At 48.9% G+C, this 22,458-nt stretch overlaps 1 protein-coding gene across 1 annotated transcript in view; it reads left to right on the top strand.

The window, feature by feature from the left end:
• Positions 1–22,458, top strand: part of LOC125424419 (NT-3 growth factor receptor-like) — a 259,041-nt gene that overhangs the window by 109,679 nt on the left and 126,904 nt on the right. Inside the window, 2 exon segments of the mRNA XM_048481646.1 lie at positions 4,927–5,001; positions 6,879–6,950. Of these exon segments, the coding sequence (XP_048337603.1) occupies positions 4,927–5,001; positions 6,879–6,950 (147 nt within the window).

Below are 22,458 nucleotides of genomic sequence, written 5' to 3'. Positions count from 1 at the left end.
GAATCATAATCCCTTGGAGTGGGATGCAAAATAGAGTCGAGAACAATCGCATTTGAAGAAGCCAGAGAGGGAGGTGTCCCAGGAGAAGTTGGGTTTTCCCCCCAATTCATGTGTTCACATGAGGGAGGGTCAGTGAATTCTAAGATCCGTTCTTTCCAAATGAACTTTGGTTCATGTAACAATAACCAAAGCATGCACCCAAAACTATAGGATGTTTGGCCACTGGCGCCAAAATAAAACTAATAATTTTCTCCCAATGATCGGCGAAACAGGAGGAGGAGCCGGCTGTGTTTTGTACTAGGCCGGTCCTTGAGTTTGAGGGGGTTGCTAACCATTTGGGTGAATGGTATGGGGCTTAGCCAGGGGAATTTGGTCCAGACCTAGCTCCTCTCACACCTGGAGACGCATTAAGCAGTGGGAGCAGCCAGAATCCACAAGGAGCCCGAGGCTATAATGCGAGTGTGTTTAGCGGGGTTGGCCAGAAATGCTTGGACAGTAATAGGAGCGCTGCCTTCACTCACAGCGTCAGGAGTCGGGCCCATGTCCCGTGGGGGCTGATGAAAGGCAAACGGCTGCTTCCCCCCCCTTCCCTCTGGGCATAGCCTTCGATGACCGCTTTGGGCGAGCCCGTCGGGCCCGGCCCCAACCTAACGTGGTGGCTTGGCAGATGGAGTGCTTGGCGGAGCTGGAAGCGGTTAGTTTTTGTTTCTTGGGACAGTTGGCGGCTAGATGGCCACAGCCTCCGCGAGTAAAGAGGCAATCCCAGTCGGCGACGGCGTTCAGAGAATTGGTTTCGGTAGAGGCGGCTGGGCTTGGCAGCCAGGCACACCGTGGCGAGGAGTTTGGGCGTGGGCGGCCTCCCGGCACGAGCGTGGCTAAGCGAGGCGCCGCTTGGGACCCCAACTGGATCCAATCTGCAATGATGCGAGGAACCCGAATTAAAAACACCGTTTCCGCGCAACTTACCGTCCACAGCATCCGAGAAGTATTCGCATTTCATGCGTTCGAAACCACTCCGGAGGAAGTCGAGCAACCGCCCGCCGCGAAATTCTGCGTGCAAATTCTGCTTGAGGCGGTTACCTTACTGGATAGTTTTGATGAGTACGGATAGCTTCATTCTCGGCGCCTGGATCTTGGAAGCGCAGCTCTGGAGGCTTGGAGGAATCACGGGCACCGTGCGAGAAGTCTTCATCCTGCAAATCCAAAAGAGTCCACGAACCAATCGGCTACTGCCCCATCCAGGACTGAGCCAATGTCCCGTATTTTTTAAGCATCGGGCAATTTATAAATCATCGTAGTCTTCCAAGTGGGCATTGGGTTGCAAAATGAAGTAGGGAAGTTTGGAAGCGGTCCCATCAAAGCGGGCTGAGTATAGGGGCCGATGGTAGCCCCGTTCAACGGCTCTTGAAAGCCTGCTGGGGCAAGTGGTTTAGCGGGTTGAGCAGGTTGGGCAGGCAGCCTGTACTGTGCAGAGCCGGAGTCGGAGGCGCTGGCGGTGCCGCTAGCGTTTGGGTGGCAGGACCCAGGTGCATTGGCCCCCCTGGCACCCGGCGTTGATCGAGGTAACAACATAGACTCCAACTTAGGGGCTGCCTGGTCTGCTGCACTCCTTAGCTCCCTCTCCAGCATGACCAGCTCCCTCTCCTTAGCGGGTTAAAGCATCCTGAATTAGCATGCAAAGCAGCTTTTTCTCGTTCCAATTTAGGGAGGTCGTCCCGTTTAAGGGCTTCGGTGAGCTCACTTTGCGTGGAGCGCAGGGCCTGAACGCTTTCGCGTTGCCGTTGTAAATCCAGTCTGGAGTGTTCCAGAACTTTATCATGGACTGACAGATTCTGGGCATATTGTGTCTTTGGAGCGCGTCTTTGGTACGATCCAACTTCGAGCCCTGGACTTCTTTGCGTTGCCCGTTTCCCGGTCCCTCTGCAGGTTTTAGCGCTCTTGCTGCACCTTTGTTGCCCGTTCCTCCTCCCATAGCCCCAGCGTTCCACGGGTCCATGCTTCGCGCGGGCATCTACACTTGAGTCGCCCCACTTCCTCATCCCAAGTCTCCTTCGATGGGAGAGGGAACAGATCCGGCTGGGAGTGCAAGCTTTCGCCGGACTCTTCGATACGTCTGGAAGCGAGACATCCCGAGACTACCGTAGCCGCGCCGTAGCCACCGGTGGCCCCCCGCGGCACCTCCGGTGCCGTCGCTGGCCCGGGATTCGGGGGGTCCGGTGGGAAGCGGTACGGATACCCCTCCCAATTCCGGTTTTGGTCCCGGTGTCTATTTGGGCCAGACCCCAGTGCTTTGTACTACGGTGGTTCCTTAGAACATCCGCAAAATCTGAGTCCAGGAACCGTTCAATGGATTCCTAGGTTGCCGCATGAAAGGTAGTCAGGCCCGCGTCTCCCTCCATGACAGGTTGCATCTGGGGTTTGTAATCCACACCACAGCTTGGTAGAGATGCGATCCACAGGCGCTCGATCTATAGACAGCGCCCCAAGCGGCTCATGGAAGTCCCCATGGTGATGCGTCACGTCCCTCGTTCCAGCGGAGTAAAGGAGGGAGCTTCGTGCTGATACGGGGGCGGGGAAAGAAACCACCAGCCGAGGCCCGTTCTCCTGCCGGTTGCTCTAGATCCAGAAGGGAAAGGTCGGAGCCCTCTTTGGGGGCTACCGCACCCATCCTTGATGGCTATTCAACCTCTCCATGTCAAGACTTTTGAGGTCCACTGCACTAGGAATATAGATGTATTAGGATTCCTGCCACAATGTAAGGAATTCCATAGAAGCAGAAATAAAAGGCTTTTTGAGTGTAAAAGTCCGTTTATTAAGACATCTTAGAAAGCTCAAGTACACGCAGTGGCAGGAATGACACTTCCCGCCAGAAGCACAGGTTATAACACCATTCACCCCATCCCCCCTTCCTGCTTCCCATGGGAACGGAGTCCTCATCTCCCGCGCAGAGATAAGGTCTCCGCCGAAGAAGCTGGCCCATCGCCCGGGCTGTGGAATGCACTCAAGGTTACTTCACCATCAACACCATTGAATCCTTTACAGGTATCTCCCCATGCCAAGCTGCAAGGGGTGGGGCATGTGGGAGGACTGTTTTTTGGCCATCTAGAGTAATGGGCTGAGATGGGATGCTAGACAATGTAAACTACTGGCCTGATCCAGCAGGGCTGGTTAACTGCCTTTGAAGTGCAGAAATCCAAAAGGAGGTGCATTTCAGAGAAAAGACTAGTCATAGTGGTGTAGTGGTTAAGAGCAGGTGCACTCTAATCTGGAGAAGTGGGTTTGATTCTTTGCTCTGCCACTTGAGCTGTGGAGGCTTATCTGGTTATTTATACATGGACAAGTTTGGTCAGATGTACATTCTGAATGCCCATTCCAATCCTTTTTATGGGACTTTGCTGTTTTACAAACGGAACACAGACAACCTTATTTTTATTTTTTGAAGCGCCCTTTAATTTTGATGCCTTCTTGACCTGGATTAATGGTTTACAGGGAAACTTGAAATTTAGTTAGTTAAATTAGTTAAAACATTCTAATAAAGGACAGCTACACAGATGGCAGTTTAACAATGCCTCACCCACATAAGAACATAAGAAAGAGCCTGCTGGATCAGACCAGAGTCCATCAGTGGCCCACCAGGTGCCTTTGGGAGCTCACATGCAGGAGGTGAAAGCAATGGCCTTCTGCTGCTGCTGCTGCTCCCGAGCACCTGGTCTGCTAAGACATTTGCAATCTCAGATCAAAGAGGATCAAGATTGGTAGCCATAGATCGACCTCTCCATAAATCTGTCCAATCCCCTTTTAAAGCTATTCAGGTTAGTGGCCATCACTACCTCCTGTGGCAGAACTTTGTTAAGTTAAGTTTTTGGATAGTTGGAGACTTTTGATAGGCCCGTTCCAGACAAGTCACTGAAAATGTTTGCAAAATGTTTTCAAACCCCCCCCCCCATTTGTCTGCACTCACCCCCTTGTAATGCTTCCTAGCCACCATTTTGTGATTTTTTTGGTGTTTAAAAATTGTGGATTCAGTGCTTTGTGCTGCAATTCACCATAGCTCATGTAAGCAGTGCTTCATAGATTCCCCCCACTAAAAAAAAACTCTAAAACTGATGAAAATGAACAGATGAGATGGAATGGAGCGAGTCCAGACAATGATATCAAGAAGGAAGTCTGGGGACTGCAGAGAGGCATAGGAAATGTCTAAAAGGCATTACACAGCTTGTCAAAACTTTTAAAAAACATTTCAGCAAAATACTCACTAATCATGAGAATGCATTTAAAACAGTTTGAGGCTGGAAATAAAACATTTTCGGGTAAAAACTATGCAGAACTCATCCGTTTTATTTCCTTCCTCAAAACTTTTTAAAGTGTCTGCGCAGAAAGGGTTTGACTAGATTATTTGACTAGAACAGAAACAAATAAATTTGACTGTTTTGAAGGTCAGTGATTGTTACAATCACACCCAATAGAGAAAAGTGTGACTTTTATAACTTCAAAGAACCGATTTTACCTATGTTGTTAAAGAGCGAGTGGTGATATGCTTTCTGGTGTTGATAGCGCAGGCGGAACTGGGAGTCCTTATGGAAAACGTGTTTAATATATCTGTGGTTATTTTCATGCCCTTTGTGATGCAAACCTTTAAGTACTAATAAATATTTAAATGAGGAAGAAAGGACGACCAACAAGGAAGGAAGATTACTGCCGACATTACCTATCAAGAGTCGGTCAGCAAATTCTCTTGTTTGCCATCACTTTCCTTTCTTGCATATCTTCAGTATGCTGGGCCTGATGTCCCATTTGGCTCCTAAACAGGCTAGGAGCAAGGTTAAGCCCTACCTCTGACATGTTTGCCTTCTGCCCCCGTTTAACAGTGAGCCATCTGTGTTTAGTCGGGTTTGTGCTAAAACCTCCTTTCTGTTTTCACTACAGACACATAGAAAACTGGAGGAATTTGCAAACGCTGCATGCTGTCGAGATGGAGCTGTACACAGGACTCCGGAGACTGTGAGTATGTCGCATGGCTGTGCTAGTCAAGACTTACAGGGACTTTCCAGCCAGCAGAAGTTGCCACTGACCACAACCAGGGCCGGGCCTCCTCTTGCGCTGTTTAACAGCAGCTCAATCTGCTGTCTTTTCATGGCAATGGGCTAAATGCAAGCACTTGCTAAGAACTAGAGATCTCACTGTTATTAAACAGAACCTGGCTGAAAAGTCAACGACCTTATGACATGTTGAGCAGAAGGCTTAGACATGGACACTGGGCAATCACCCCTTATTCAGCTTGAGTTTTTCTCCCTGTTCTCTATCATTGCTAACCATATACGCCAAAGGTTTCCAGCCCTGTGGGCAAACTCCAGGAGAATTGTGGGGGAAGGGAGGGTGGAGCCTAGAGAATAGAAAAGTTGCTGACAGTTGAAGGACGACAGACACGGGTTGCAGGTCCAGCGGGGGAGAGGTGTCCAGCGTCCTTTTTGAGCACCTTCTCCCTTCACCTTTTATTATTAAGCTTGTCAGGGTAAAAGACAATGGGACCAGTGGGGGGTTACAGGCAAAGGTTGCGCCACCGTGGTTAGCGAAGGCATGTACTTGCAGGAGCCAGAGAGTCTGCGAGTCAGCAGTTTCTGCCCGAATACACATTAGCCCAGAGGAGAGGGTGGGCATGTGAACAACCCGTGAGCTCGGGATGTCGAACTGAGAGGGGACTCCCGGCCAGGAATGTGCTCACCGGGCGGGGCGCCTCCTGGTGTCTAGGCTTCCCTACAGACAGCCCCAAGTGCTGGGAATCTCCCCAATCTTGGTAGTAATGACCATAGAGATCAGTGCAAATTCTGAGAGCATCATAGACAGCCCCATCATATCATCTGCAACACTGCAACAGCAGTGGCGTAGTGGTTAAGAGGAGGAGGAGGAGGAGTTTGGATTTATATCCCCCCTTTCTCTCCTGCAGGAGACTCAAAGGGGCTTACAATCTCCTTTCCCTTCCCCCCTCACAACAAACACCCTGTGAGGTAGGTGGGGCTGAGAGAGCTCCAAGAAGCTGTGACTAGCCCAAGGTCACGCAGCTGGCATGTGTGGGAGTGTACAGGTTAATCTGAATTCCCCAGATAGGCCTCCACAGCTCAGGCAGCAGAGCTGGGAATCAAACCCAGTTCCTCCAGATTAGATACACGAGCTCTTAACCTCCTACGCCACTGCTGCTCCTTAGAGCAGGTGCACAGCACTCTAATCTAGAGAACTGTGTTTGATTCCCCGCTCTTCCACTTGAGCTGTGTAGGCTTATCTGGGGAACTAGATTAGCCTGTGCAATACATTCCAGCTGGGTGACCTTGGGCTCGTCACAGTTCTTTGGAGCTCTCTCAGCCCCACCCACATCACTGGGTGTTTGTTGTGAGGGGGGAGGGAAAGGAGATTGTAAGCCCCTTTGAGTCTCCTTACAGGAGAGAAAGGGGGATATAAATCCAAACACTTCTTCTTATATCCCAGCCAGGATGTTTCAGGATTCTCCATTCCTACTTGTGTCTAACAAAGGGAGCGTTTGACTCTTGAAAGCTGATACCCTGGAAATCTTGTCGGTCTTTGAAGGTCTTGCTGAACCTCAGTCTTTCTCTTCCACTACAGGCCAACAAGCGTATCCACCTGAAACTACTTAAATGAGTCTTCTCACTCCTTGCTTTCCCCATTTTCCTGAGCTGCCTCACTTGGCTTGCCGTTTTGGTTTCCATCCATCTTTTCTCCCCCTGTTTTCCAGAGCTGGAGCCATTTTGGATTTCGGCTCGGCCCAGTGTTTTCCCAACCATCTCCTTGGGTTTGCTGCAAGGAGATCTGGAATGCCGAAGCCCTCTCTGACCCTCTTTCTCTTGTCCCTTTCCATCTATTCACAGGACAATCAAGAACACGGGCCTGCGGAGTATCCAGCCGCGAGCATTTGATAAGAACCCCCACTTGCGCTACATGTGAGTAACTCCGCTCCTCTGAGTCCCGCAGTTGCCTTTCCGGAAAGGTCATTCTTGTCACAGGGGGGCTGTCAGGAGGGTGGAATGGCAGAAGAGTAGGGAGGATGAGCGAAGGGTTAGCAAGAAGGGAAAATGGTGAAGGGAAAGAGAAAATCAAAGAACCCTGGAAGGTATGGAATGAGGCAGCATTCGATTGCTCTTTCCTGCTGGGCAGCTGGCAGATTTAGTTGTCTTAATAACCCAGGTGACTTTGATTGTGGCGCTAATGAGCGATTCCTCATTAACAGTCCTTGGGGGGCCGGTGGAAGGTTCCCTTTCGGCCCTGGGGTTCACAGGGACACTGCTGGGGGGAAGGAAAGAGCAGCGGCTCAGCCTCCCCCTGCTGCCTGGAACTGTTCCGCTCATTAACACTCGACGAACACAAGGGGCAAGGCTGGCTTTTGGGGGCCTTTTCTGCCTCCGGCGCACGGCTGACAGCTTGTGCTCTTCATTATTGTCTGGTTAAGCAGGTGGGCAAGATGGGCCGGGGGGGGGGGGGCATTGATGCTTCATGATGGAGGCTGTTGTTAGGGTAGTGCCAAGCTGGACATAGGGCTACTGGGTCTCCCCACAGCCATCGGGGGAAGATGGGGGTGTGGGGTTCCCAAATCCAGGTTGGGAAACTCCTGGAGATTTGAGGATGGAGCCTAGGGAGGACAAGGACCACAGTGGGATACAAGGTCATAGATTCCACCCGCCAAAACACCCATTTTCCCCAGGGGAACGGATGTTTGTACTCAGGAGATGAACTGTAATTCCAGGGCAGTGGTTCTCAACCTGGGGGTCGAATGACCCTTTCACAGAGGTTGCCTAAGACTCTCTGCATCAGTGTTCTCCATCTGTAAAATGGATAAATGTTAGGGTTGGGGGTCACCACAACATGAGGAACTGTATTAAAGGGTTGCGTCATTAGGAAGGTTGAGAACCACTGTTCCAGGGGATCCCCAGTTCCCACCTGGAGGCTGACATTCCTGTCTGGAAGGCATGCTGGAAATGGAGGAGCCCCCAGAGATTGTTGTGCTCAGACCTCCTACAATGCCTTTGGGGTGAATGTTCCTGAAGATTATTGAGCCATGTTGCATTATTGTTGTTTCATATGTTGTCCAGTTTGGGTTCTGGGGTGGAAAGTGACAATTTTGGAAGGGTTGAAATTTATCATCAAGGACTTTTAATCCACTGGCAGTTGTGGATTTTCTGGTCTGTGTGGCCATGGTCTGGTTGGTTTTGCTCCCACTGTTTCACCTGCATTTATGGTTGGCATCTTCAGAGGCATTTCATTGTCAGACAAGTGCCATGGAGAGAAAAAGCGGCTGCAATTTAACGCAGCTGCCATTACCGGCTGGGGGACGGCCCAGCGAACAGACCTCGCTGTGCCTGCCCTTAGTAGGGCAGGGCAAGGCAGGTGTCGTCCATGCTTGTTGTGGGCAGGTGAAGGGGTGATGACGTGATGCAGCATCATGATGTAATCAAGGAAGGGCCAGGCCAGGAGCCCTTAAGGACTCGCCTGGCCTCCCAGGCCTTCATTTGCTATGTGGTAGTTTTTGCTCTGATCATTTCGCCTGCATTTATGGTTGGGATCTTCAGAGGCATGTCAAGGTCAGATGTGTGCTATGTAGAGAAATGCATCTCATTGTGACATGCCTCCGAGGACTGCCGGACTGCTAGACCACGGCCACACAGCCTAGAACAGAGATGGCGAACCTTTTAGAGATTGAGTGCCAGGGCAGAGCAAGGGGAAACTGCGTTCGGGGCACGCATGCGCCCTGTGCCCCCACCCTGCCCTGGAACGTGCCAGGAACACCCCAAAACACCTCTGCCACGCCTCCAGAGTGCCCTCACCAGTGTATTGTGCACCCCTTGGCCCCTTGGCGCTATGCCATTGCCAAGTGCCCAAACTGGGGCGATGGCGCACGTGCCCACAAAGAAGGCTCTGAGTGCCACCTCTGGCACGCGTGCCATAGGTTTGCCACCGCTGGCCTAGAAAATGCACAACAGCCAAAACAGGAACGTCCTGTAAAAAGAGTGTGCGGGTTTTCAGAGTGTGTTTCCCCTGACTGCTGCCAGTGATGTCTTTTTTCTCTGTACTAGCCACATGACTGAATCTACCAGTGGGGGGTTATGCTGTGTATGAGATGGTGACGTAATCGTACAAAGCCATCTGATTGAATTTTGCACCTTGACTTTGGCAACCCACCTGTCCAGGAGTGACAGTTCTCAGATCAAATGCAAGCAAAGCTGTGAAATATATGTTCGCAGTTCCTTGCCTTTGCGTTATTCGGTTCCTTGGCTTTGGGTGATTTGGTTCCTTGGCATTGGGTTATTTGGTTCCTTGGCTTTGGGTTATTCGGTTGTCTTGGGCTTCTGAGCATGAGATGCATTGTGTGTGCATACATGCACACAGCTGGTCTCTCTCACAAATGCTGTGGATGCTCCCCCCACCTTTCACTTACACTCCTGGTTTCAAAAGGGGAAAACAATCCTTACTGCTCTCCTTCCCAGGAATCAATGGCTGCTTCTCAGGATTCTGGCTTCTTTCGAACACATTGCTCTTAGAAGAACACTTCAAATTTGTTCTCTAAGCGGATTCAATGTTTCTTCTCTCCCTCTGCTGGAATTAATTGTTCTCTTCCCTGCTATCTCCCTCTTGGAATCAATTTCCTGTTTACGCACCTTGATTTGCCAAGCCAGAAAGTCATTGTCCTTTACCTCTCCGCACCCCTCACTTATCCAACAGCATGGGTGATTTGCTGTCTGTCTATTGTACCACTTCCCTCTTCTCTCATTTTATTCTCAAGCAGGAATACAGCTGCTATTCCATGAGATGATTCGTTGCCACAAATGCAACACAGTAAATTGTTTTGGCCACATGAGGGCTAGAAACTTGAGTGGAGGCCTGAATGCATAAACTTGCCTTATAAAAGTGGGAGGGGTGTATTTATTTGAGGTGGGTGAGATGTGTTTTGCAAATCAGTTTGAAGAAACTGAGTTGACCGAGTATCCAGGGTTAATATTTTCTGACTTGAGGGACAGAGAAGGGGATGGGGGAGATTTTGACTGGTAGTTTCTGTGGATTTTTACACCCTGCTTTTGTGGCAAGGTGTGTGCGTGCTATAGAAGTGACACACCCACACAGTTTTACATTGGCTGCTGTGCTAAGACACAAAATAAAACTTAGCCCCACTCCACTGCAGATGAGCTGGGAAATTTGCGTCGAACACCCTTGCCAAAATTCTTTGATTACACACGAGGTGATCTTGAAGAAGTAGTAGTTTGGGTTTAAACCCTGCCTTTCTCTCCTTTAAGGAGACTCAAAGGGGCTTGCGAACTACTTTCCCTTCCTCTCCCCTTGTGAGGCAGGTGGAACTGAGAGAGTTTGGAGAGAACTGTGACTAGCCCAGGGTCACCCAGCTAGTGTGTGTTGGAGTGTACAGGCTAATCTGAATTCCCCAGTTAAGCCTCCACAGCTCAAGCGGCAGAGCGGGGAATCAAACCCGGTTCCTCCAGACTAGAATGCACCTGCTTTTAACCACTACACCACCGTAGAAGACTAATGTTGAAAGTTTTTAGCTTACCCAGGTTAGCACTATACTATTTGATGTTTACATGTGGCCATATTATCTCCTGATGTGGAATCCAGCTGAACATCTGGCAATTGGAATACTTCCAATTTTTGATATTTGCTCATACTTATGCATGACCAGTTTATCTCTTGATATGATATCCAGGTGAGATCTGGAGTACTTCAAGTCTCTATCATCAGAGTAACAAGCAGCATACTATTTGTATAATCAGATATTTTTGATGAAGAACAAGCATTCATTTAATCTCAGTTGACTTAATTACTGGAGGTCTGCTTGATGCTTACTACTGATTTGCAAGGATTTTCACTGAAGGGATATTATTTATAAAGAGACTCATCATCTTTCGTGAATATTCTGGGATCCCTTTTCTTTTTGTTATATGTTATCCAAATATTGCATTACTTAGCAGGGCACCCGTGCTTCGCTACGCATACTTCATCACAGGCTCTCTGAATTTCGGGGTGACATTCAGCATACTTCTTTATAGCCTGTTCGTAAACTTTGGAGTGACATGCAGCATATTTCCTCACAGCCTATCTGTGGACTGATGGGTTTGTTTTCAAATAGGTTCACGTGCGTTGTGGAGGGCGGTGGTAGAGTGCAGTTGGTGAAGGACATGAAGCTGGTGGTGTTGAACTGTCACCCTTAGAATGTTCGTGCAGCATGTCTGTGGACTGAGGGGCTGGTTTGCCCTTAGAATGTTCGCACAGATGGCCAGAGATGAACAGTGAAAACAGTAAATGGGTAATAAACTGAGTGGAAGTGAATATTTTGGGAAATCCTTTCTTAGTGAGCACCTGGAGTACGTAAGGAACAGGTGTGCCAAATTTCATGTGTGTGGCTTTGGTGGTTTTTCAGTTCTGTCGATGAATCAGTCAGTGAGTGGTATTTCGCATTTATATATATAGATTTTCTATTGTTGATATTTAGGCTATTTGATATAGTACTTTTTAATCATTTCTATTAAAGATGATAGTTTTACTGCTGGGGTTTTTTTTGAGCCAGACAAATTTTCCTTCTAACATCCATACCGTCTCTGGCTCATTCTTTATATTGAGAAGCAAATCTGGTTCACCAGATAAGAATCCTCCACTCATGTGGAGGAGTGGGGAATTGAACCTGGTTCCCCAGATTAGAGCCCACCTGCTCTTAACCACTATTTACGTGCTTGCAGAGCTGCATTGCTATTTTGCGGAAAGAGGAAACAGTTCTGAGCAGCTTTGCATCTGGGCTGGTTGCTGCTGCATCTGTGAATTTCTTTATTGGGGGGGGGTAATCTTTGAAACATCGATTATAGAAAGTATGGAGAATCACAGCAAGAAGCTGTGAAGCTGAGGAGCATCGATTCTTTAACTAATCAAAAAGGTGGGGCATGTAATGGCAACCATGAATTGTTTTGAAGAGAATGTATGCTAAGGGAAGGGGGGGGGGTGAACATTTTCCAAATGTTTTAGGAGATTTCATATAATAGAATCATAGAGTTGGAAGAGACCACAAGGGCCATCCAGTCCAACCCTCTGCCATGCAGGAACACACTGTAAGGTTGGTGGTTAGTGTGTGTGTGTGCTTTTGCTCCACCAACCTGACCTTGGCACATTCTTCGCACTGGGCTTCGCGCCCAGAATGCTTAACCTTGCTTTTGCTTATTGAGTCTTTGAAAACCTGCTTTTGCTCTGTTGTGGGAACTGTACTTGGGAGTTTCTTGGGAGTCCGGGGAGGGGGGCCATCGTATCCATAAAAGCGATACGTTGGGTCTGTGAAGTCAGAATCCGCATTCCGTGTGTGTGACCGCTGAAGTTTATGGAATAAATGAACTGAACTCAGTTGCTTTGTTTCAAGTTCTTTGAGGTTCCTTACGTTATGCGGATTCTCATAAAACATCTATCTTCAGACTGATCCTGGTCAAGTACCATCCTCCGTCTGTTGAGTGAGTCCCAGGTGTCTACTAGCATGCAGGGACCGAACCCCGAGAGTTCGTCGCAGATGGAAGGCGACAAGACAGTGGTAGCCCCCATAGAGGGTTCCCTGTCTTCCTTCCATACGATGGTCTCTCTGGAGGAGCCAGCGGAACCAGTCTCCCTGGTGACCCTCTCCCAGCCTAGGCTCAGCCGGAGCTTGTCCTTCCTCCAATTGCAAGAGCAAGTGGAAGAAGATCCCCTGATGGCCCGACGCACAGTTTCGACTGAGCGCCTAGAGGTGCGTCAGGACTTCTACGATCCCGGTGGCGGGGTGTCAATGGATCGGGCCCCTCTGGAGCGACATTTCACCACCCGACCCATTGTGGATTACAAACCAGTGATGCGTAGAGTGGAGGAGGAAATTGGGGTGTCCGCCATCCATGGAGATACACAGGAATCCCTGGCAAGATTCCTGGATCAATATCTCGAGGATCCCCCTTCCGAGGAGCGTTGGGAGAGTACCGGCGTGCGCCCGAAGACCGCACGCCTACCCCCGACCGAGGAAGAACTGGTGGAGATCCCTAAAAGCTCCAGGATCAGACTCACCTTCGCGGAGGACTCCCGCAGCCACGAACCCCCGGATGTTGCGGACCTCGAGGGGGCGACTGCCAGACCACTCGAGGATGATGGACTCCCCCAGAAGAGGTTTCAATTCGGGGGAACCTCTGCTGCGGCATTGACTGCTTTGAAACAACCCTCCGCGGCAGTGCCAGAGCTTTGGGAACAACTCGAGGCCCTCGAGAGGTCCAAACGTGATTGGGAACAAGAACAGGAGGCCCTCGAAAGGGAAAGGGAGGCCCTCGAATGAGAACGGGAGCAAGAACACGAAGCTTTCGAGAATGAGTGTTTGGCGTTTGAACTGGAACGCGAACAACACCATCAGACCATGGCGGCAGAATTGTCTCATGAAAGGGGTGTTCTAAGGGACCAATTTGTGAAAGACCTCACCACCCGTGGTCAGGTCTTAGAACACTCCAGACTTGAGCTCCAGTGTCAACGTGAATGCCTTAGAGCTTTGGAACATCATGGAGAAGCTGAAGCGGCGATGCAGCGCAGAGACCGAGATAGACTACAATGGGACCGGGAGGCTCTCGCTCGTCGGGAAAGAGAACTGGCTGCGAGAGAGGCATTGCTACAGAGGGACCTCGGAGCAACCCGGCCCAACACCGGCGGTGCGATGCGCCAACCCAGCGGCCCCAATCGCCCCGTCCAGCAACCAGCGGCTCCATTGCCCCAGCGTAGAGTGCTACTTCCAGTTCAGCCTCCTCCCGTGCAACTACCACCTCCGGGGGGCCCCACCTCCGCCTGGTCCGGTCCCGGCTCAACCGCGGCCGCCAATGGCTGGAAGAGGCTACCCTCGCCCTCCCATTCCTGCACGTTTCGACGGTACGGCTGCACGTCTGCCTTATTTCATCCTGCAACTAGACGCGCACATGCTTGAATTCAACGATCTCTATAGATCTGAGGCGGAGAAAGTGCGAGACATTGGATCTGTATTGGATGGGGAGGCTGCCGAATGGTTTGTGCAACTACACGAACCAGAAGGAGCACCTGAACTCCAGACCGTAGTGGTCTTACTCCAAGGGCTACGACTACGCTTTCAAGATCCGGAAGAAGTTAATAAAGCCACTCAGACGGTTAAAACGCTGAAGCAAGGCAATACAAAGCGTTAAGCAGAGTTTGCCCGGGAATTTCGTTTCGCAGCAAGCAAACTCCCCGACTGGCCCGAACGCATGAAGTGTGAATACTTTGATGATGCAGTCGACTCGGAAATTTGCACCTGGGCTTGTATGGTGCGTGAACCTCAAACCATTGCTGAATGGATTACAGTCGGAAACCTGATTGCAGCCCGACTCACCCGTTCCAAGTCGGGGAAAAGCGCTCCCAGCAAGCCCCCAGCCAAAACAACAGCGGCAGCGGCCGCCCCGCCGAAAAAAGCGAGCACGGGATCACAACCAGCCGAGTCAACTTCTGAGCGCCGCCGCCGTCTCGGGCTGTGCTTATACTGTGGAGGTCCAGGCCATATGGCGGCCAATTGCCCGAAAAAACAAAAAATGCCTACTCCTGCTCCTCGCAAGTCGACGGCGCGTACCCCACGCAAGCCGGGACCCCGGGGACCCCAAGGAGCTGCCCAAACCACCTATGAGGATGATCCCGGGGAAGCTGATGACTTCGAATCGGAGGGAGTGAGTCTCTCGTCTGGCCCGGCAGAAGAGATTCCTGCTCCAGATGCGGTGAGTGAAGGGGGAGCCCCTATAACTATTATGACTACTCTGACTAATGCATCCAAACATACCCATATTCTAGCACGAGCACTCGTAGATTCAGGTTGCTCCCACTGTCTTATGAGGCCACAAGTAGCTGAACAATTGGGACTCGAACGTATAGCCTTAGCCAAACCCATCCCCTTCACCCAAATGGACGGTAGCCCATTAGGCACCGATGGCCCGGCCCGGTTCAAGACCCAACCAGTGCTCTTACGTTGCGCAGAACACTGGGAGAGACGTAGCTTCATCCTGGCTCCAGTCGCCAAACACCCCATAGTGTTGGGGATGCCATGGCTACTTTCCCACGAACCCACCATATTCTGGGGGCAACGCATCGTCCGGTTCACTGATCCACCGTGTGGGGGGCACATGCACGAAGGGGAACCCCCAGCGGAGTCCGAAGAACTCCCCGATAAGCTCCAGTCAATAACCCTCACCGCCATCACCAACCCGGAGCTGGCCGGAGTTCCCAAGCAGTACTGGGACTTAGCAAAGGTCTTTGAGGAACAGGAATGTGACCAACTTCCCCCCCATAGGGACACGGACTGTAAAATCCTTCTAGTACCGGGGGCGCAACTTCCTAAGGGTAGAATATACCGGATGAGCCCAACCGAGGAGAAGGAGCTTCGTGCCTTTCTTGATAAAAACCTGGCTCGTGGTTTCATTCGCCGGGCCACCAAGAGCACCCATGCTGCCCCCGTTTTATTTGTGAAAAAGAAAGATGGAACCCTGCGTCTTTGCACAGATTACCGGGGGTTGAGCATCGACTCCCTTGTCAAACAAATATCCCTTGCCCCTAATCAAAGACCTCCTTGATGCTTTGGGGAAGGGATGTATCTTCACCAAGCTGGATTTAAGAGAAGCTTACTACCGAGTGCGTATTGCTGACGGATATGAACATTTAACAGCATTTAATACTAAATTTGGACAATATGAATATTGCGTAATGCCCTTCGGGTTATCCGGAGCCCCAGGGGCTTTTATGTCACTCATCAATGACGTTCTCCAGGAGTTTCTGTTCAAAGGGGTGGTGGTTTATTTAGACGACGTCCTTATTTACTCCCAAACAGTGGAAGAGCATGAACGTCTGGTCAGAGCAGTGTTGCAACGTCTGCTCAAGAATTCTCTATTTGCCAAACTATCCAAATGTGTCTTCCACCAGACATCCATAGACTATTTGGGCTATCGGATCTCTCCGGAGGGTTTAGAAATGGATCCAGCTAAGGTAGCTGCAGTGGTCGATTGGCCGGTTCCCACCACTCGCAAAGAACTCCAGTCATTTTTAGGGTTTGCCAACTTCTATCGTGATTTTATTCCCCAGTTTGCCAAGATTGCTCTCCCGCTTACAGATTTGCTGCGAACCAAGGGGAAAGGACCTCAGGCGTCTAAGCCGGGGGCTTCCCTCTCCTGGTCCCCAGCTTGCCAGGAATCTTTTCGAACCCTGAAAACCGCCTTCACTACTGAACCCATTTTACATCACCCAGATCCCAATATGCCTTTCGTCGTTCACGTCGACGCTTCGGACAAAGCTTTGGAAGAGGCTCTACTGCAGAAAAATAAAAACAATAAACTTGTGCTGTGTGCTTATTTATCGAAAAAACTGTCAGGTCCTGAACTTAATTGAACAGTTGGTGATAAAGAAACAGCTGCCATCAAAGAAGCCCTCACTACATGGCAACATTGGCTGGAAGGTGCCGCTCGTCCTTTCCAAGTGTGGTCTGACCATAAAAATCTGGCAGCTTTGTCTACCCCACTCAAAATGTCTGCCAAACAACTGAGATGGGCTGATTTCTTCTCCAGGTTTGACTTTACGGTCCATTTCCCCCCCGGTAACAGTAACAAACTGGCGGATGCTCTGTCCCGCCTACCCAAAGGGGCGGATACCTCATTACGTGCCATCCCTCTCACTGTCTTAACTCCCTCTCAATTGGGCTTGGCGGTAACCCGATCCCAGACTGCGGCTTCCCCAGCACCCCCCCCACCGAAGGTACCAGACGTTGTGTCTCCGTTTCTACGTCAATTGGAGGAGGCCGGCCAACAGGAGGTGCCGAAGGAGGAGTCTGATCCCCACCTACAACTACAAGGGGGTGTCTGGAGAAGAGGTAAATGTTGGTACGTCCCACCGGCCCTACGTAAGCAGGTTCTCATGGCGGGCCACAATGCTCGCCAAGCGGGGCATTTCGGATTTTTAAAAACACTTCACTTACTCTGGAGACAATTTTGGTGGCGCACTATGTGCAAAGACATTGAAGCATACGTAAAGGGGTGCCCAACGTGTGCGGAGGCTAAAGCTATTCCCGGTAAACCCCACGGACTACTACACCCCATCCCCCCGGCTGCCAGACCCTGGCAGGTGATATCTATGGATTTCATCACGGATCTCCCTGACAGCCACAGGAATACAGTTTTATGGGTGGTGGTAGATCTTTTTTCCAAGCAGGCACACTTTATTCCATGTACCACCATTCCCTCAGCGCCCAAATTGGCCAAATTGTTTATCCAACATGTCTACCGTTTGCATTCGTCACCGGAGAGAGTGATCTCCGACCGGGGCCCACAATTCATCTCTAAGTTTTGGAAAGTGTTCCTGGAGCTGTTGGGAACCGTCTCGGCGGTCGCCGCCCCATACCACGTGCAAAGCGACGGCCAGACCGAACGGACCAACAGAACGCTAGAGCAGTACCTACGTTGCTACACCAACTACCACCAAAATAACTGGGTGGACCTACTTCCCTTTGCTGAGTATGCTTATAACAACGCGGTTCATAGCAGCACCAACAAAACACCGTTTGAAGTGGTGTCAGGCAGGTCATTTCCCCCGTTGCCCCAGCTCCCCGATGCTACACTCCAGCCACCTGAGTTTAATGATTGGATTCGTTCCCTAGCCGAAGGATGGAAAGATGTCTCTTCCACCCTTCTTCAAGCGCAGGAGGCGCAGAAAAACCAAGCGGACAAACGTAGAATAGATTTTCCTTTGCAAGAGGGGGATTGGGTTTACTTGTCCACCAAAAACCTTAGAGATGTGCACAAATGCTCCAAGCTAGGCAAGAAGTTCATAGGGCCGTTTCGGATCACCCAAGTGATCAATGGCGTGACTGCTCGTTTAGAGTTGCCTAATTCACTGAGTAACATTCACCCTGTATTTCATTCCAGCTTACTCAAGCGGGCTCCCGGTACCGATGCCTGGCACGACCCAATGGAGGCTTCCCCATGGGAGATCGTTGATGGCCACAAACATTATGAAATTGATGCTATTCTGGACTCCCGATATCTTCGCAAACGCTTGCAATATTTGGTGTCATGGGTGGGCTATCCGTCGGGCCATAATCAGTGGGTGTATGTCGAAAACATTGATGCCCCCCCTTAATTTCTGCTTTCCATAAAGCGTTCCCTCTCAAGCCGGGTGGGGAGGGGGCTTTCGTAGGGGAGGCGGAGTGTAAGGTTGGTGGTTAGTGTGTGTGTGCTTTTGCTCCACCAACCTGACCTTGGCACATTCTTTGCACTGGGCTTCGCGCCCACAATGCTTAACCTTGCTTTTGCTTATTGAGTCTTTGAAAACCTGCTTTTGCTCTGTTGTGGGAACTGTACTTGGGAGTTTCTTGGGAGTTCGGGGAGGGGGGCCATCGTATCCATAAAAGCGATACGCTGGGTCTGTGAAGTCAGAATCCGCATTCCGTGTGTTTGACCGCTGAAGTTTATGGAATAAATGAACTGAACTCAGTTGCTTTGTTTCAAGTTCTTTGAGGTTCCTTACACACACAATCAAAACATTCCCAACATATGCTCATCCAGCCTCTGTTTAAAAACCTCCAAAGAAGGAGACTCCACCACTCTCCAAGGCAGTGAATTCCACAGTCGAACAGCCCTGACAGTCAGAAAGTTCTTCCTAATGTTTAGGTGGAATATCTTTTCCTGCACCTTGAATCCATTACTCCATGTCTTAGTGTTTAAGGCAGCAGAAAACAAGTTGCCTTTGCGTGGAAAGGGCCTTGGTAGGGTTGGATGAAGTTTCCTTGAGAGCGACCAATTGGCCCTGTCTGTTCTTGGGTGTTAAAAGAATCAACTGTGGACATGAATTGCCTGGAGCGAAGAAGCATTTGGCAGGAGACGCTTGATTATAAAGGCAAAGCATGCAGAAAGGAGGATGAATTACTATCTCTTGTTAATTCTGGAGCAGCAGGCTTCTGTTAGTGAAGTCACACATGAGTTTCAAATGGCAGCGAGCTAACGTGCTTATATTTTTTAAAAAGGCTGTCTCATAAAAACTGGATGGTCTGAAAAACCACATCGGCAGGCGTTGTTAAGAGCGCAGAAATCCCCCCCCCCCCGGAATAGGTAACTCCCTTCAACCATGAAGGAATAGGTTGCTTTTCACATTGCTCTTGTAGAGCTTTAAATTTGTGACTGGTAATATTAAATATTAAATATTTAAAAATATTAAAAATATTAACACACTGGCCCCTTCCGCAGTTGCAGAATAATGCACTTTCAATCCACTTTTAATGCACTTTGAAGCTGGATTTTAATGTGCAGAATGGCAAAATCCACTTTCAAACAATTGTGAAAATGAATTAGATGTGCATTAATAATCTGCATGTGTTAAACTAAAAGGAAGTCCAAACTCTTTTTTCTCCTCCGTTTTCTTTTACTTTCACTCTCCTTTATTGACCTTTTCTTTTCTCTTTCACTTACCTTTTGATCTTCTCTCCTAGTTCACACTCTTTCTCTCCTCCTCTCTACTACTCTCATATGCTCAACTTCTTTCTTATAGTCATGCATTTACGAAAACTTTCTTATGTCTCACAAACCTGACAGGCCAGTTACTTTCTACATGAACGATGATATTATATTTTTGTTGAAACGCTCTTAATATGTTTGAATAGCTTTTGGGATTGTAAAACATTAGCAATCTTTTCTGTAAGAGACATAGGGAGACAATTGTAAATCTTATTTTTATTGAATATATCTGTTTCTAATCTTTAATAAAATAAAATTAAAAAAATAATAATCTGCATGTGTGGAAGGGGCCTATGATTTACACTAGAGTCACTAGCTATGTTGCCCGCTCATGAAATGTTTCGCTCCTCAAAGCAAAGATTAATTTATCAGTATCCAGGTCCCCCTGCAGGGCCCCCGCCAGGGATCCCTGGTGCCAACCCACCTTTCCCTGCCTGGGTGATGGAGCCCCCATCCTCACTCTCGTTCTCCGGAGCGTGCTTCTGTAACCTACTTATCCTTGGCCACATCAATCTCCATTGGAGACTTAGGAAGTAATATATGACAGCACCCTATAGCTTAACAAACAAATATGAAATTGCTTGAACAAATTAACAAACTTTTAATCTTAACACAACTTTCTATCATTTAAGGATAAATAATAGTGAATATATAGTGAGTATATTGTGGGAATGGACCAGAATGCCTAAAAATTGTATTTGATCAAGGAATATGGATTTTGTATGAACCAAAGATTTCGAAGAATCAAAATGGGGTTTCTGTATGGAGACCAGCAGGACTGCATGTTAGCAGATTGTCAAACTGCATGTTAGAAGCTTGTCAGTGGTTATGCAGGCAATAGGGTTGGAGATTTAGACAGTCCAAATCCGGATTTTGACCGAATCTGCACTGATTCGGACAGATTCGGATGAGCAGGGTCCGAATCTGAGCTGTCCGAATCCCATCAGATCCGAATCCATGGAATTCGGATCACCAGCCAAATTGCGTTTTTTTTGGTGTTTTTTCACGTTTTGGTCTGCAGGGAGCGCATTTTTAAAGCCAGCGGCACCAGACTTCCAGGGTATCATCAGTAGACTGTCCTGATGATACCCCCAAAGTTTGGTGAAGTTTGGTCCAGGGGGGCCAAGGTTATGGACCCTCAAAATGGGTGCCCCTATCCCCCATTCTTTCCAATGGGAGCTAAGGAGATGAGTGCTACCCTTTTGAGGGTCCATAACTTTGCCCCCCCTGAACCAAACTGCACCAAACTTGGGGGGTATCATCAGGACAGTCTACTGATGATACCCTGAAATTATGGTACCAATACATTTACCAATGCACCCCCTGCAGGCACCCCCAGAAATTTGCACAAGATTCTTTGTTCTGCAGTGGGCAAAGTGGGGATTTGAACCTAGGGCTCGAAAAGTCTTTCTCTGACTACATCACTCTGGCTTTCAAAATGCTCAGCATTCTCAGAATGCTCAGTATGGAATCCTGGATAGCAAGGCTTCAGTTAGACCACCAGAAAAAAAACACCTGGTTTTCTGGTTTCTCTCTTGTTGTGGAGAATGGTTGGTTGATGGATACAAGAGATATCCTGCTAGATCAGACCCCAAGTATATCAAGCCCAGCATTCTGGCCTAAGGGGTGGCTAGCAAGATTCTTTAAGGAAGTCTACAAATAGAAGTAAAAAGATCACAGTTCTACCCCCCTACCCCCGCACATCATTTGGTTCTAGGTTCTAGTAGTCAGAAAGGATAGTGATACTAAATGTGAATTTTTTATTCAGCTGATAATTACTGCCCTGACCCAGATAGCTCCAGATAAACTGATCTAGTCATATTAAAGTAGCTAATCAAGGTTGGACCTGCTTAGAATTTGGATGGGTGACCTCCAAGGGCCACCAGAGGCAGATGATGGCAAACCAGCTCTGAATGTCTCTTGCCTTGAAGCTAAGCTGTGTCAACCCTGGTTAGTATTTGGATGGGCATCCTTCAAGAAATACCGGGGTGGTGACCTGAAGGCAAGCAATGACAAACCACCTCCGAATGTCTCTTGCCTTGAAGCTAAGCAGGGTCAGCCCTGGCTAATATTTGGATGGGAGACCTCCAAAGTATACAAGGGTTGTGGTGTGGAGGGAAGCAAGGAATGTCCCTTGCCTTGAAAACCCTGTGGGTCATGGTAAGCCAGCAATGACTTACACACACACACACACACACACACACACACACACACACACACACACACACACACACACACACACACACACACACACACACACACACACACACACACACACACACACACACACACACACACACACACACACACACACACACACACACACACACACTGTATTGAAAAAGCCTGACCTCCGTGAACATGTCTAATCCTCTTTCAAAGTTACTTGACCACTGTTCTCATCTTCCATGCATTCCTGGCTAGAGGCTACTTAGCAAGCCAGATATTGAATGCACTGATGTTTGCAGGAGGTGATAACTTCATATGCAGTTTCTGTTTTTCTGAAATACATTTCCATTTCAGACCCATCGATTCATTATGTAGACGTCAGTCAAGTGACTTTGTGTTTGATGGTTGAATAGATTTTGCTTGCACTGTATGCTGAAATAATTATTGTGTTTTTTTCCCCTTTGAGGAAGAGCTTTTCTTGTGTGTTTTAAGATTACCAAGGGAATAACAGTATTTGTTTCGGATTGGTGGCTATGCATTTTGATGATGCACATGTGTTTTGACTGGCAGCGCGGTGCCAAGATTGAGAACATTTTTCACTCCACAGTTCTTTGCAGTAAGGTGCTTGTGTTCACAAGTTAAAAATGAAAGGTCATTGGAAAACATGTCTTTTGAAAACATAAAACTGTCAAGAGTTGGGGCACCTTAAAGGGTAACAGGCTTTTTCATAACACAAGAAAGGTTCACAGTTGGCATA

This window comes from Sphaerodactylus townsendi, linkage group LG17 (genome assembly GCF_021028975.2).
Source record: "Sphaerodactylus townsendi isolate TG3544 linkage group LG17, MPM_Stown_v2.3, whole genome shotgun sequence".
In the NCBI taxonomy this organism is placed as follows: Eukaryota; Metazoa; Chordata; class Lepidosauria; order Squamata; family Sphaerodactylidae; genus Sphaerodactylus; species Sphaerodactylus townsendi.
Note: the sequence above shows the minus strand (reverse complement) of the source record. Positions and strands in the feature narration are given on the sequence as shown.